General features: G+C 35.5%; 3 protein-coding genes across 3 annotated transcripts in view; 1 reads left to right on the forward strand and 2 right to left on the reverse strand.

The window, feature by feature from the left end:
• On the reverse strand, window positions 590–3330 carry LOC105156182 (vacuolar iron transporter 1). The gene is made up of 4 exons (XM_011072251.2): window positions 2892–3330; window positions 2674–2759; window positions 2143–2257; window positions 590–1138 (listed from the first exon to the last, which is right to left on the reverse strand). The coding sequence occupies exons 1-4, from the start codon at window positions 3110–3112 to the stop codon at window positions 841–843; spliced, it is 720 nt and encodes a 239-aa protein (XP_011070553.1). The 5' UTR covers window positions 3113–3330; the 3' UTR covers window positions 590–840.
• On the forward strand, window positions 8070–12540 carry LOC105156317 (cyclin-SDS-like). The gene is made up of 7 exons (XM_011072414.2): window positions 8070–9166; window positions 9695–9859; window positions 10323–10489; window positions 11336–11464; window positions 11592–11772; window positions 12046–12090; window positions 12311–12540. Exons 1-7 carry the CDS (start codon window positions 8156–8158, stop codon window positions 12338–12340), a joined length of 1728 nt encoding a protein of 575 aa, XP_011070716.1. The 5' UTR covers window positions 8070–8155; the 3' UTR covers window positions 12341–12540.
• The window catches only part of LOC105156183 (binding partner of ACD11 1), a 6233-nt gene continuing 4564 nt past the window's right edge, over window positions 13009–14677 (reverse strand). Inside the window, exon 6 of the mRNA XM_011072252.2 lies at window positions 13009–13911. Coding sequence (XP_011070554.1) covers window positions 13348–13911 — 564 coding nt within the window. The 3' untranslated portion in view covers window positions 13009–13347. The remainder of the gene's footprint in view (window positions 13912–14677) is intronic.

A 14677-nucleotide genomic window follows, 5' to 3' on the forward strand; every position in this document is an offset into this window, starting at 1 on the left:
TTGGCATATTTTCTCTCAGATGCATCTCTGTTCCTAAAGCTTTTATTTCAGCGTTTTCAAATTGATTGATGAAGCACTAAATGCCTTTGTCAAGTTTTGGAATCCATATATCTGGAAGACAAGGTTTTCAGGCATTTCGTGTAGAAGAAAATGAGAGGCAAGTTCAATTTGTTTTCAGTTTAAATTTGGAAGGCACTCCCATGTTGTCATGGTAAGTCATCAATGGGCACTTTCGAGCTATTCCACCGTTTATACTGAAACTTACAAGTAAAATAACGTTTCTTGAAAATGAGAGGTAAGTACTGGGTGCATTGCTTGATTGTGCTGAAACGCGTTTGAGGTTGGGTTGAATCCTCGAGATATACGATATTAGCAACGTCCACTGCAACATAAACTTCCTCATGGTTTATATAATTCTTGGCCAGGCTATTCTGTATTTGGACTCGAAAATCCTGGCACACCATTTTAAAGGGGATCTAGTTGGGATTTCTTTGCAGTCACTACCCCTGAAGTGAACGGATTCGCAAGATGTTTCCTGTATCAGATTTTAAGTTTTTTGTATTTCACAATGGGCCAAAGATGCTAAAACTGAGAAGACAAATGACAAATCCATCTCATAGGTTTAAAGATGTGAATGATTAGAGCTGGTTACGATTAATGTCGATGCCTACCATTGAATACTAACTAGAAATACAACAAGAGAGACGAAAAGACATCCACACGTACAACTCAAGAAAGGGCTAAACATCAACAGTAATCAAAGAAATTGAGACCCCCCCTATCTCTACACTGAAAATTAGCCTGATCAAACCGAACCATCCTCGGCTAAGGTAGAAGCGTTCATCCCTGTACAGCCTTGGCCATGCCAAAAGCAGCAGCAGATGCAACAGCGCCGATGAAAGCTGTTTGGAGAGCACTCCTAAATGGTTTGTTTCCAGTGAAGTGGCCTTTGGCATAGCCAAAGATCAGCAGAGCCATAAGCGTCAGCACGACAGAGGCAACCACGGCTTTTTTTGCGGTTGGGATGAAAATATAAGGGAAAAGGGGCACCAACCCACCTACTATGTAAGCAATGGCTATGGTCAGTGCACTTTGAAGCGCTCTCTTTGGATCCGGCTTCTCCAATCCCAGTTCAAACCTGCACTCATACATGTCAATGCTTAAACTTGGTTCGAGCTGATTACTGTTAGTCAATCAAGCACGTGACAATCACACGGCAATGTCTTTGAAAAACGTAAAAAATGTGAGTTTTTTGCATTTGGATGGAAAGCATTGTGCCTTTTTCTTATATCTGAATCATACAATATCCATAAATAAATTCAATTATTTATTTAATATCATTCTGCTCAGATGTTATATACAGTGTGGCTTTTTTCTTGAGTAACTATCAATCTGCTCTGTCTTTGTCAAGTAAAAAGCTGAAGAACTTCACCAAGTGATCAGGGAAAACGTCCAAAGAAGATTAACTCAAGACTTTAACTTTTGTGATTGTTGAAGAGAGTAATCAAATATTGATGCTTATTTATCAGCTTTTTGGGTTTCAGAAGCACGTGATTAGCACCTTGAACGCATAGACTTTTCTGACTCGCTTTAATAACGATTTCCAGTTCCTATCATTGTCCATATACAGTTCTCTCAGAGAAAAGGACACCTGAATACCTGTGATCACACTAGCTTTTCCTTTTGCTTGTTTGAATCTCTCCCCCTCGGATTCTGTTACTAAGAGGATTAATTTATGAAATCATTTAACATATACAATATTACAGCAGAAATTTGCAATGTGATTGATAACTCTTTTTCTACTTTAGGTGCAATGCATCTCCATGGACTTAGAATTTTCCTTACTTAATGTCCATGTAGATACAGGTCGAATGAGGTTATGTAGTCCATATTTGTTACCAGGTTGGATTCTTGTCACTAAACACAATATACTAGGCTGAAGATGAGAAACCACACGAGTTGTCGATGATGACATAATCAACATTTGAGATAAGGGACTAGTTACTTGGTATAACATGCATGTTGCTGTCTGCCAACCTAAGCAGACATGATTGTTAAATTGAAAATAAACTGTTGCCAAGAAAGCTAAAGAAAAGAAAGATGCTGGTAGCAGAGATCAATGTAATTAAGTTAGGAGCTTACTTCATCATAAAATCAAGCCATGCTTTTGGATTCTTCCTCAGAGCATTCACTACTGGTGTGTATTCATGAGGCTGGATCCCATATTCTGACAGTATTTCTGCAACCTCAGCAGCTTCTGCAAGCAGTTATAGACAAAAGAACATTGCTCATTAAACCTTAGAGATCCAAAATTTGCACAAAAATCATAAATAGGATTATCACTAGAAATTTCTTGAATGCCAGTACATATAAAACATGAAGGAATTAAGCTGTTTTCAGTAAGAAAACCAAATAAACAACCTCAAACCAACTATATTTTCATCAACCATCTAAGTCTTCTATCGTAATTGAAGATGTATGATGAACGAAAATGTCATGTATAGGGATATGCAAGTAAAAAGAAAATGACAATGTCATATGAGTACTAGAAGTATCCACAATGTTCAAATGAAAACCAGGAAGCGCACACAGTAACACACATAGTGTTGGTATGTGTATGTGTGTAAATCTGTACATGTATATATATATATATATATATAGGAGCATCCAAACCTGTATCAGGGACAGCGATGATCTCCTCCTGTTCTCTTTTGAGCTCTCTCATATAATGATCCGCCTCACTTTTTGCAGCCAAATAACTGCAATTTTCACGGATAAACATACCGTTAAGACTAGTATGAAATTCCTGATTAACAAACGTAAAAAACTACATGTATATGTATATGAACACAACGTACGTGTATATTATACAGATAGAAGAAGAAGATTACCCTCCAAGGCCCATGGAGATGGCGCCGGCAGCGACCTCAGCAACACCGGCGGTGAGAATGACGGTGGAGGAAGCGTTGGCGCCGGAGAGTCCGGCCGCCAGGGCAAATGGGACAGTGAGGCCATCAGAAACACCGATAATTACGTCGCGCACAATTTCACCAGCGGTGAAGTGCTTCTCTTTGTGGTGATTCAAGAGGGACTTGTCCAATTCTCGCGCCATTTGATCAATCAGCGCCTTTGTTCTTGATTCCTGAACACGATGAACAATTCTAAAAGCTTTCTCTTTCGGGATGAATAGGGTTGAGGAAGAAGCGGTTGTTGTGGAGGAGGGAGCAGAGTGCTGATGCACTTGGCCTTGGCTTCTTGTTATATAGAGCAAGAGAAAGGGGAGAGAGAGAGAGAGAGAGTGTGTGTGTTTTTAATCCTGTGAATGAATCTGAACTGAAATCTTTCCTTTTTACCTACTTGGAATTTGCCTACACTAACTAATATCCCGTTCTCAGTCTCCACACACATTTATTCATTTATTCAAAATCTAAAAAATTATAACTGCTCATTAAAATTAGCAGTCATCTAATAAACAAATATATCATAAAAGAGTATTTATTAAACAACGGTTAATTCCAATAAAATAAAATACTTGTAATTTTCAATCAATAAAAAAATATTTGAATATTTTAAATAATAAAAAAATATTTATAACTATAATAAATATTAAGTCAACCTGTTGTAATTTACCTTTTATTTATTTAATTTTCAGAAATTTCATAGGAAAAGTCAGGATTGAAGGGATTTACAGCAAATAATCTTCATAATTGAATGGAAGGAAATATAAATATACAAACATTAGTGAGAAATTGGGTATCTTCATTAATGAAAATTTACAAACAGGATTAATGTAAAAGACAAATTATGAGAAGAGCACTTAAATAAAATATAGAGATATTATATCCACATTTTCTTAAATTAGGCCAAATCTCTTCATTAGTCCCCGCACTTTAGTTTTCATTTTAGCCCCTCACCTCTTAAATGTACCATAATACTCTCTCATCTTTTAAATAAATATCACTATGGTCCTTAACTGTTTAACTTAACGAAATTTAATTAAAGCGGATGGAATATTTCCCTAACGAGGGGTAAAAAGCACCATGTACTTTCATAATTTGCCAATCATAAAAAAATTATCATATTGTAATCAAACAAATATAAATATTAATAAAATAAAACAGAGATGCTACAAAATGTTTCGTAATTTTTTTTTAAAAAAAAGCTTATAAGCTCGTAACAAAGATTCATTTAGGAATAATTACATTGACCTCCTCCAAAATTTAGATAATTACACATAAACTTTCTGTCATTTTAAAATTTACATCTATTACCCAAAAGTTTACTTTTACCTAATAAATAAATTCATTAGCAAAAAAACAATTAATTATTATCTCTAATTAATTTATTACTGACTTATAACAAAATAAATAAATAAAGTGCATTAATTAACTAAATTTAAGACTCAAACTGGTGGTTGTATTTTATTTTAAATAGCTTGAAGTGAATTTCATCCTATCATTGACAATCAATTTTTTTTGAAATCCAATAATATTTTGAAGCATAGGCGGTAAGTGTTTTTTCTAAAATTATTTGAGAAAAAAAAAAAGGGAAAAATTGATGGAGATAGAAAGCAAGTAGAGGAAAAGGTGGTCCATTTTCCTTCAAGTGCCTACCCACTTTCCAATTTGAGGCTTAATTGTTACGTACTGGCGTGGGAATATTTGACTTTTAATGATCATCTCAACCCTCTTTTTTTGATGATCATCCACATTTCTGTGGACCGATTTGGTACTGTTTTTTTATAATCTTTTTAATAGATACCATATAGTGAATCAGGCTGCGCAGGCTCGGACCAAGACCGAATTTGCCCAATAAACCCAGCCCATGCTTCGCTGAGATCGGCCGCGTCCTCGGACCAGTGCTCAAGACCAACACTAACAAAACCGACGGATACAACCCATGCCTGGTTGAGATCGAGACCGAGCCCAATGCTTGAGACCGCCTGGTCTTGGTCCAGGTTAGTGGGTCAATCCAGTTGGAGCAAATTTTTTCTTTTTTTTTTTAATATAAATAATATGCAACTCTGTTTTATTCTTTTAATTTAATTACATTTTTTTCAAATTTTAAAATTCTAAAACTTTTATGTTATTATTTTACTTACTTTTTATAAATCAATACACTTCTCAATTTATCTATAGAATCGAAGATTAGTAATGACATTTTGACTAATTTTGTAATTATAGCATAATATGCAGTCTAGTTGGGGCGTATTTGATTAAAAGTGGCTTGGTTACTTAATAATATTTATTTTCATATTTGGTTTATTGTATTAACTATTTGGTTTTTATCAAACAATACATACTTCAATTTTATAGTACACATATGAAACTACATAAAATAGTTAAGCAGTGCTTTTGACAGTTTTCTCATCAATATGTATCCTATTGGAGCAGCTTCAACAGTTCAGCTTCGACAATTCAGACGATAGTTATATTCAATATACGTTAAATTAACAGTCCCAAAATAATTATTTCTACTGTTTAAAGTAAAAATTCCGAGTTATATTTCACAAAATGCATAGTGGAAAGAATTAAAAATGGAACTCTTCAGCTCAGGTCTCCAAAAATTTTCCGCATTCTGAAAACTCAGAAAAGGCGAAAGTATAATTCCTCATCCTCAGAGCCCATCACAGAATGAAACCTAAAACCGTTCACACCAAACAAAAACTGCACACAGAAAAACCCTGAAATTGGTAGGTACTAATTAAAATTGCTTCAAAACCAAGTTCAGGCACAATTTCAAAAGTTGAATGAAGAATGCAAAGAAATCTAAACAGCTTGACTCAATAGTGTTCCTCTCAGACAAATGCCTCGATTTGTCATCAATGTTTTAAAGAATGGATTTCGATCAGACTCGTCATCTTGAAAGTCATCATCACCGAGGAACACAAAAATCCCCTGCCTTAGTGACATGCTTAAAGCTGGGATAAAGGAACGATCTATTCAGCTTGAGAATCAAAAAATGGAAATGTGTATAGAACCAAATACATATGATAGTATTGATACTTAAAACACAAAATGCCTGTTCCATAATAATTTCAGCATTAATCACTTCAGAATAAAGAAATTATTTTTTGAAGAAACAAAAAAAATTAAGAATCACAAAAGACTCGTAATCTGTAACATTAGCATAGAAATGCAATTTTAGGAACCGATTCACACTTAGCTAAATATAAACAAACAAATGGATTTTAGAAAATAGTATTGACCGATCAAAAGCCTCTTCAGTTCAGGTCTCCAAAATTCTTCCGCACGGAATTCTCAGAAGAACGAAAGTTTTTATTTTACATTCATCCTCAGAGGCTCATCAATGAAAAATAAAATAATAATTCGGAAAGTTTCATGACTAATTCCCCCCAAAGAAAAAGATAAAAAAAAGCTTCAAAATTGAAAAAAATAAAAAAGCAGAAGGATTCTCTTCAGTTCAGGTCTCCATATAGATTCAGCACGAAATTATACTCAGGAGATAAAAGGTCTTGATTAAAACTCATCATCAGAGGAAGATCGAGAATACAAAAGCAACGGATGAATGAAGACAAATCTCATCAAAACTATAAAAAGAAAATAATTCGCGTATAAATTCATAAAATCATATCAAAATCTACTACGAGTAAAAATCGAACAAACTTGGAGAAACCTTGCACTCTGGAGAGGAAGCTTGAGCGTCGAATGGAAACGGCTTTTGTATTTATAAAGAGTCAAGAGTAAAAACCCTAGGAACGTTGGTGCTTATTGGGCTCGCTAGCTAGTAAATGCTTCATGGTGAATGGGCCGATTGTGTGTCGCTGAGTGAGCGACCTAAAACTTGGGCTAAGACAAATTTCAAAATCTATACAAACGGGGAAGTGTAGAATAACTCTTTTCCTTGTGCATTTATTTTAATTAAAAATAACTTACTTTTATGAGTCAATGTTCTAAAATTCGGACCGTTGATTGAATAAAAAAATTGGCTGAGCCTTCAACAGTCCGGTGAATCGTAATCAGCTCATCATAAAATTAATATATAAATTTATATTAAAATAATAAAAACCACAAAAATATAAATGTAGGAATTAAAAATATGCCAAAATTTGTTTGTAAAATCAATATATTAAAGTTTTTAGCTCAAGAATAAAAATAGAAGAATTATGTAAAATAGTAAAAATAACGAACTATTTATTACTTCTTCATTATTATTTGTACATTTAGGAAGTTGCATATATGGTATATGAGCTATACGCTATCAGGTTGCCTTTCCTGTAACAGGAACTTGATTTTAATAAAGTCACTCAAAATCCTTGACTTGAGACATCTCTAAACAGTTTCCAACTTAAGATTGATAATATTCATTTTTTTATAAAATACCAACTGAATAAAAAAACTAAATATATCTAAAATATACTTTAAAATAGAAGGATATGTTATATATTTAATCCATATTACTTGTTAGTTCAACCTTTTACATTATATCTTTAATAAAGAATTAAAAATCTCATTTCATTATTAATTTAAAATAAAAATTTCTTAATTTTGCTCTTGCTGAGTTCAGTCTTCTTACATTAATTTAAAACTGTTTTTTGAGCTTTTTTATTACTATTATTTATGAATAATGTTCAGTTCGATACTATATATTTTATGTATTTGAAGCAAATGAAATTTAAAATACTTAAAATTATAAGTCATACGACTCTACAAGCAATAAAAATATAACATATTATAAATCGCAAAAATTCCCAATTAATTAAACCATAAAGTGCAAATTTAATGATTGTCAAATTGAATTTAAAATTTTTATAAATCATAAATATTGAATTAGGCAAAAAAAAAATTAATTAAATTGATCAAATCCACCCAGCGTATAAAGTACGAATACAATGTATTTAAAAGGTGTAGTGCAGACACAAATATCTCCGCTACAGCCACACTAATAATTAAAATTAAATAAATAAATAAATAAAAAGTATATTAATAAAAATATTTACCAGAACACGTGAATGCAGAAAGACAGAGTTCGCGGTTGTGGTCCCCACCAAAATCGTTTCGTATAAATACCTCTCCCCACCTCAACGTTTCTCAACCGTCTCACACAGTTCGCACACATACACGCGAAAATCTCTACAGCTTTGAAACTCGATATCACACTGCACTTGGAGGCGCGATTTTTTACTTGTTCATCAATGAAGCGCAAGCTCAAGGCTAAAGCTATTGCGGAAGTCGAAGCGTCGTTACTCGAAGAACAACCACTCTGCTTCACCAGAAAGCAGCTCCGTTCGCGGTTCTCTCGTCGCCGCCGGATTCACATCTCTCCTATTGTTCTCGTTTCTGGAACCGATTCACATGTTACAGCAGCAAGTGAAATTTCATGTGACTCCAGCATTGCTTCGGTCAGCAACCAGAATCCGCCGGACTTAAGGAATGAGTTCCGGAGAGTTGTCACTAGAGCGTATTACAGGAAGAATTTTAAGAAGGAGAACAGAAATTGTGATGAGGCGCTGGAGTTATCGGATACTTCATGCGTGGAATCGTGCTCAGGACCACACAGAGATTTGAGTTGGAAGAGTGGAAATGTGGAGAGATTAAAAGTTAAAGGAGGAGAAGTTGCCAAGTCCGAAGTTACTAGCACTTCGCGGTTCTCATTTCGCCAGAGCGACGCTGGGAAAGTCAAGGAAAATGATCATTCCGTCCAAATCACTCAAAAGGAGGTTCTATCTAACATTTCTGGACTTGACAACATTTTTGTTGAAGGAATTACAAATTCAGAAGCTGGAAAGTGTATTTTACCTGAAAACAAAGCCGTATCAATTCATTCCATTCAGCGGTCAATCAACATAAGTGAAAACAGAGCCATGTCTGAAGAGCTGCGACTTCCAAAGCTCGCATTGGACGTTGATTTGTCTTGCTCGGAGCAGTTCTCCAACGGTGGAGTTATAAATGATGGTGCAGAAGAAGAGGAGCACAACTCCTCGTCGTCACAGATTTTCCAGGTAGTTTCGGATTCGGAATTAGAAAGTTCAGAGTATTCGCCGTCTTTCTGGAGTTATGCTTCTGGAAGTCAATTTTCCGAGAAGTCGATCGGAGATGAGAGTTCTTCGCCTACTTTTGAATTGTTCAGGCAGTTTAAACAGCAGTTCTGCAGATCGACCTTTGACTTAAAAGCCTGTGATGATCACAATTCTCATGAAATAAATGTGAGTTTCAAGTTTGTTTTCATATAAATTGTGTTAATATACAGCTAACTGTAACTGTGAGTGTGGTAATTCTCTTGAAATAGCATTTGAGTTTCAAACAAAATTTTAGATATCTCTTAAATTTGTTATAACAGAACAGCCATTATATTCTTGTCTCTGTACTTTTCTTTATTGTTACGAGTATTAGTTGTATTTTCTCGTCACAGTAATTCTTCCCTCAACATAAAAAGCATTTCACTTTGTGACTTTTTTAATCTTCATTGTACATATATTTATGAATTATAATTAGGACAAGAGAGCTAATCCGATGGAGAATTTTGATTGTGGTCTTATTGATTAATTGTATATTTAAGAACATTTCAATCAAACTACTGATGTGGAAATTTGATAAATTCGAGAGGTTGACACAAGCAGATAAAACTTGGTAGCACTTTCGTGGTACTCATTCATTTGATTAGTCTGAAAATGCTGGTACTCATATGATGATGAACTTTTGTGGATTTTGGATGGGATTTGTGAATTAAGTAGTTGGGGCTAGAAGATGAAGAAGAGGAAGAGAGCTACAGGATGATGAAGAAAAGAGAGAGGAGACAAGAGTATGTGCATGACTATGTGCAGGAATACAGTAAAACTACTGAGTATGGCGAACTTGTCATTCAGCAACGGTTACATATGGTCCACTGGATAGTTGAGGTATTACTATCTGCTCTTCCGTTTCATTTTACCGTTTCTATATTTTCATATTCTTTATTAATTAATAGTTTCTAAGTATTAAAATATATTCTGATGGACATGAAAATATAATTTGTAAAGTGTGAAAAAGGTGAGTGTTAGTGTAATTGGGACAAGAAATATGAGACAAACTGGTTCTTGAAACTTTTTCAACATGTTCAACTTCTAAATTACTATTGCAACCTTCAGACAATATGAGGCTTCTAAAGTACAAGATGAAGTTGCAGTTTGTAATGTGTCTGTCCCATGTAGATGTGAGGCTTTGACCGTCGCAGACCCAAACGCTGATGCAGTGACGCTTGCAAATCATAAAACTCAAATTGGTTTTGGAAAAAGATAATAAATGAGAAACTGGAAAATGAAACACTTCATACGTATTCATAGACTTATCTATTTATTTGAATCCTGAGATGTGGTCATGCAGCAAGCTCGCAACAAGGAGCTTCAGAAGGAAACCCTGTTTTTAGGAGTTAATCTTCTTGACAGATTTCTGAGTAAGGGATACTTCAAAAACATGAGAAATCTTCAGATTGCTGGCATCGCGTGCCTCACTCTAGCCACTAGGATTGAAGAAAACCAACCCTACAACTGGTAATGATTTTATTCTTCAGTTTTGCATGCTAGACGAATGATTAAAATAATTTATCTTGAATCTGACTCACTGACTTAGGATGGCGTAAACTCTTGGAAAATCATTTCATTTTAGAATTCATAGAGATTTCTTCAAATTAGTTGAAGATGAGAATTGTTACCCCAGCAATAACATGGACCAGAAAATGACTATCAATATGATGAAAAATTGTGATGAGCAAATCACTTTTAGGACCGAGGACATGAAAGTGTTTGTATATACCCAATTTCCATGAATAAGGAGCACATGGTAGAAAATGTGATCATAGAAAGAGCATGGAAAATGTTTGTAGAAAGTCTAAATAAGTGCTACTTTATGGTCTCATATTGGTTTTGATTATATGCTGAACTTTCCATTTTCTAATTTCCTTTGCCTGACGTGCTCCAGGTTCCTTAAACTACTACTTTGTAACTTATATTGTCAAAGAGATTCCTTTTTGTGTTTGTCAACCAGCTGAATACATAAAAATCACTAACTCACAACAAAAACTTAATGTAACTCGAAAAGTTACTCCCATCAAGAAGACCATATTCTATAGGAGGCTGTGAGATCTATGTTCTAGATGTGACGATGTATTATGCACTAATATGCTGGGTATGCATGAACTTCAAATCTAACTTGGGTTGAAAGAATTCTGCTCACCCATTATCTGCCCCTAAAACATAGATCTAAATATATGCAAGAAGAAAGGGACGAACTCTAGAAAATGCTGCTGGCTAAGATTAGATTCCCCATTGTTACCAGTAATTGTTAATTGATTGCAAAATTTCATGAGGACTGTTAATAAACTTAAAAATTTATATCAGTATACAGAAAAAGACATTCTCTGTCGGAAGCACTTTATATGGCCGGTGTGAAGTGGTAGCTATGGAGTGGCTGATTCAGGAAGTCCTTAACTTCCAGTGCTTCCTGCCCACCTTGTACAACTTCTTATGGTACTTATTTTATTTATCTCATTCTTACGTGGTGTAATTGCACAATTATCATGTACTGTCCTCGTATCAATCTAATCTAGGAAGCTATTGAGTTTTCATCGGCAATGGCAATTGTGAATCTGGACAGGTTCTACCTAAAAGCTGCAAGAGCTAATGAGAATGTGGAAAAGACAGCCAAATACCTAGCAGTACTCACACTGATGGGCCATCAGCAGCTTTGCTATTGCCCATCAACTGTTGCAGCAGGACTTGTCATCGTTGCTTCGGTTGCAACAAGTCAAGATGCATCCTGCCACCTGGTTGCTACGGTAGGCATTTGCTGTCTCTGAACTCTTCATCTCTCCTCATAACATGTAGGGTCAGGGGCATTGTTCGTAGTCGTACAATCATCCTAAACCTCCAGTGATCATACTTTACCACTTGAATATTTAGGTGATGAATTCAACTATACTAACTTTGACTCTGCCATGACAGTCCAAACAATGCATTTGAGTTTATATTGTTATGATGATTTGGGATGAAGAAGAATTACCAGTATATGCTAAAGTTGTTATTGATGAATATCACAACTTTTGCTGCAGATTCATGCCAGACAGAAGGATAAAGATTTACCTGAATGCATCAAGGTATAAATTATAGTATATACAAGATATAGCGTTCTGATATTCTGGATTTCTTGCTTCAAATTCCACTTTTGGTTAGGCATGCAGAATCGAAGTGAAATATTGTGGTCATGTCAGTTGCTAAATCCAACTCATGTCAATTTTTCTGTAGCTTTACTTTGTTGCAGTTATTCAACCGGAAATAAGCTAACAATCTTGAGAATTGTATATTCTTCTTTGACAGAGCCTCGAATGGTTGGTGAAGTACCTCTGACAGCTATACGTTTCAAGTTTTCCAATATTCATGTAGATAAATTTTGAAGTTCACTGCCTGTCTTACAGTTGTCATAAACAGTTGATAGAAGAATCTGAAAGCAAGGTTGTACATTAGAATAGAATCTGTAAGCAACACTACACATTCTTCCAGTAAGCGGCCTCTGATAAACTGTTGATCTTAATCCCACCCATCTTAAGTTTGTGACTACTCGATATCAAAGAATACAATTCTTTACCAGTTTTCATGTTACTATATTAGCACTAGAGAAACAATCTTCAAATGTTTGGCAGCGCATTCTCTGAAGTTTGTCTCAATAAGCAAATTGGCTTTGGTTATCTTTCGTGAGAGTAAAAATTCCTGCTTATTTATCGGAAATAACTACACAGCAAAGTTCGGTCTCTTTCGTCGTACCAACCTTTCCACGGTTCTTTAGCATTGTAATAAACCTGAGATTCTTGTTCCCCATGAGTAGTATTCTTAATTAGATTTTTAACAAAATGCTTAAAATGTTTAGTCATGACCCCAGTTGCCAAGCTGGGTCATGATTATACTGAGAGCGAGTCACAACCATCAACACCCGTCCCCTGGACCAAAATGAATGACAAGAAATACAAATCCGATAACAAGCGAGTTTTGTCATTTCCTGTGTTCAGATTGAGAATTTAATGGTTAAAGAAATTATATGGATACTTATCCTGAAGATATGTCTTTTTGTAGGCAAGCATGTTTGAGCATTCACCTGCCTAAATGATACAACTATGTTAGAAATGTAAAATGAAGAAGGAGGAGGTTTCAAACTTGGAGGTACAGGATATCGTCTTTTACAAAAATAAACCGAGACCACAGTCGAGAATCTTTGAACGTTTCATGATGATGACTACAAATCACATACTGAGAGAAATCAGTCCACGGCCTTGGTATGACAAATTTTTATCCACAGTGGAACCTTCATAACTTCGAATTCATCCACATTCAAAGCTATTGATACATCACATTACACAAAATCAGACAAGCTTACTCGTCATGTCACCTGCCGTGATGGGAATCCCTGGAGATTCATCAACATGATCATTTGCGGGGTTGTAAGCTATAGCTGCCCTCTCCTTGTCGAGGCTCTCCCTCCTTTCCTCCGCCTTCTCAACTTTCTCTCTTGTCATCGTGCTTACACCCTCTGCTGCATTTGAGACCACACGTAATGCACTCGAAAACCATGAAGCTCCGGCAGACACGATACGGGTGTTCATGATGGCAGATCCTGCGCTGCTGGCCCTCTGCTCAGCAGCTGCAAGGGCGGATTTTGTCATTTCAGACACTTGGAACCGCTCATCCATCTCTTTCACTTTCTCATTTACGACAGCTGTCCCCATGCTTAGCTTCTCGGTGAAGCCTATTCTACGATCAATGGAAGCAACAGTAGCCGTGGCATTTGAAGTCAACTGGTGCTTCTCGTCAAACGACTTTGCTTTATTGAGGGCATCCTTTCCCAACACAAAGCCCTTGGCTAGCATGGTGCTCACCACATCCTCAGCCTTCTTGACAGCTGAACCCACCACACTTGGCGTATCGTCCTTCAAGAAAGAAAAAATCAGTTATATCGAATCTCTTAGTGGGAGATTTAAGAAGTCTGTTAGATAAATTTCTCAGTGAAATCATGCATGAAAGTGAGATGATTTTCTCATGATGAGAGTGAGGTAGCAAATATGCAGGCTATCCTTTGTTTACTACTTAAGTACCTTAATCTTCTACTTGAGAGATAAAGAAAAAAGTGTATAAATTGTAGAAGAATTTATCCTATCCCAGCTCCGGCCCTGCTCACAAGAAATTGTCCACAAAATTATATGACGTATATCTCGCTGACTTGTGTCTGTGCTTCTCTAAATCGGGCGTTGGTTTTTGGGGGAGTTAGTCTTACACTAGATCTTGGAATCATGTTCCTTGGTGTATAATAATTCATGTGAGGTGTAGTCTTTAACTGTGTCCATGAGAGGATGTTATGCAAATATCTAAACATGTAACGTTATGTTTTTTGCATGTCCAATAACCCTTCAGACTTCTGCTATTATCAGGCAACTAAAAGAAATAGGAACAGCAATTACGGTGTTCAAAACATTAACGGCATTTATTGATGAAATCCAAACTCATATCGAGTGCTTGAAGATTATATAAATGATTGGACTCAATATTTTGCCAAATAGAAGGGATAATTTTATATAAATGATTGATAGAGTAGCTGCTAGTATATGCCATCACTGAGAATCCTAGAAATGGCATTTTAACAGTTGAAATCAGTTAGGAATGTGCATGATTCAAGTTTCAGATAAATCAAATTGCTCT

This window comes from Sesamum indicum, linkage group LG2 (genome assembly GCF_000512975.1).
Source record: "Sesamum indicum cultivar Zhongzhi No. 13 linkage group LG2, S_indicum_v1.0, whole genome shotgun sequence".
In the NCBI taxonomy this organism is placed as follows: domain Eukaryota; kingdom Viridiplantae; phylum Streptophyta; class Magnoliopsida; order Lamiales; family Pedaliaceae; genus Sesamum; species Sesamum indicum.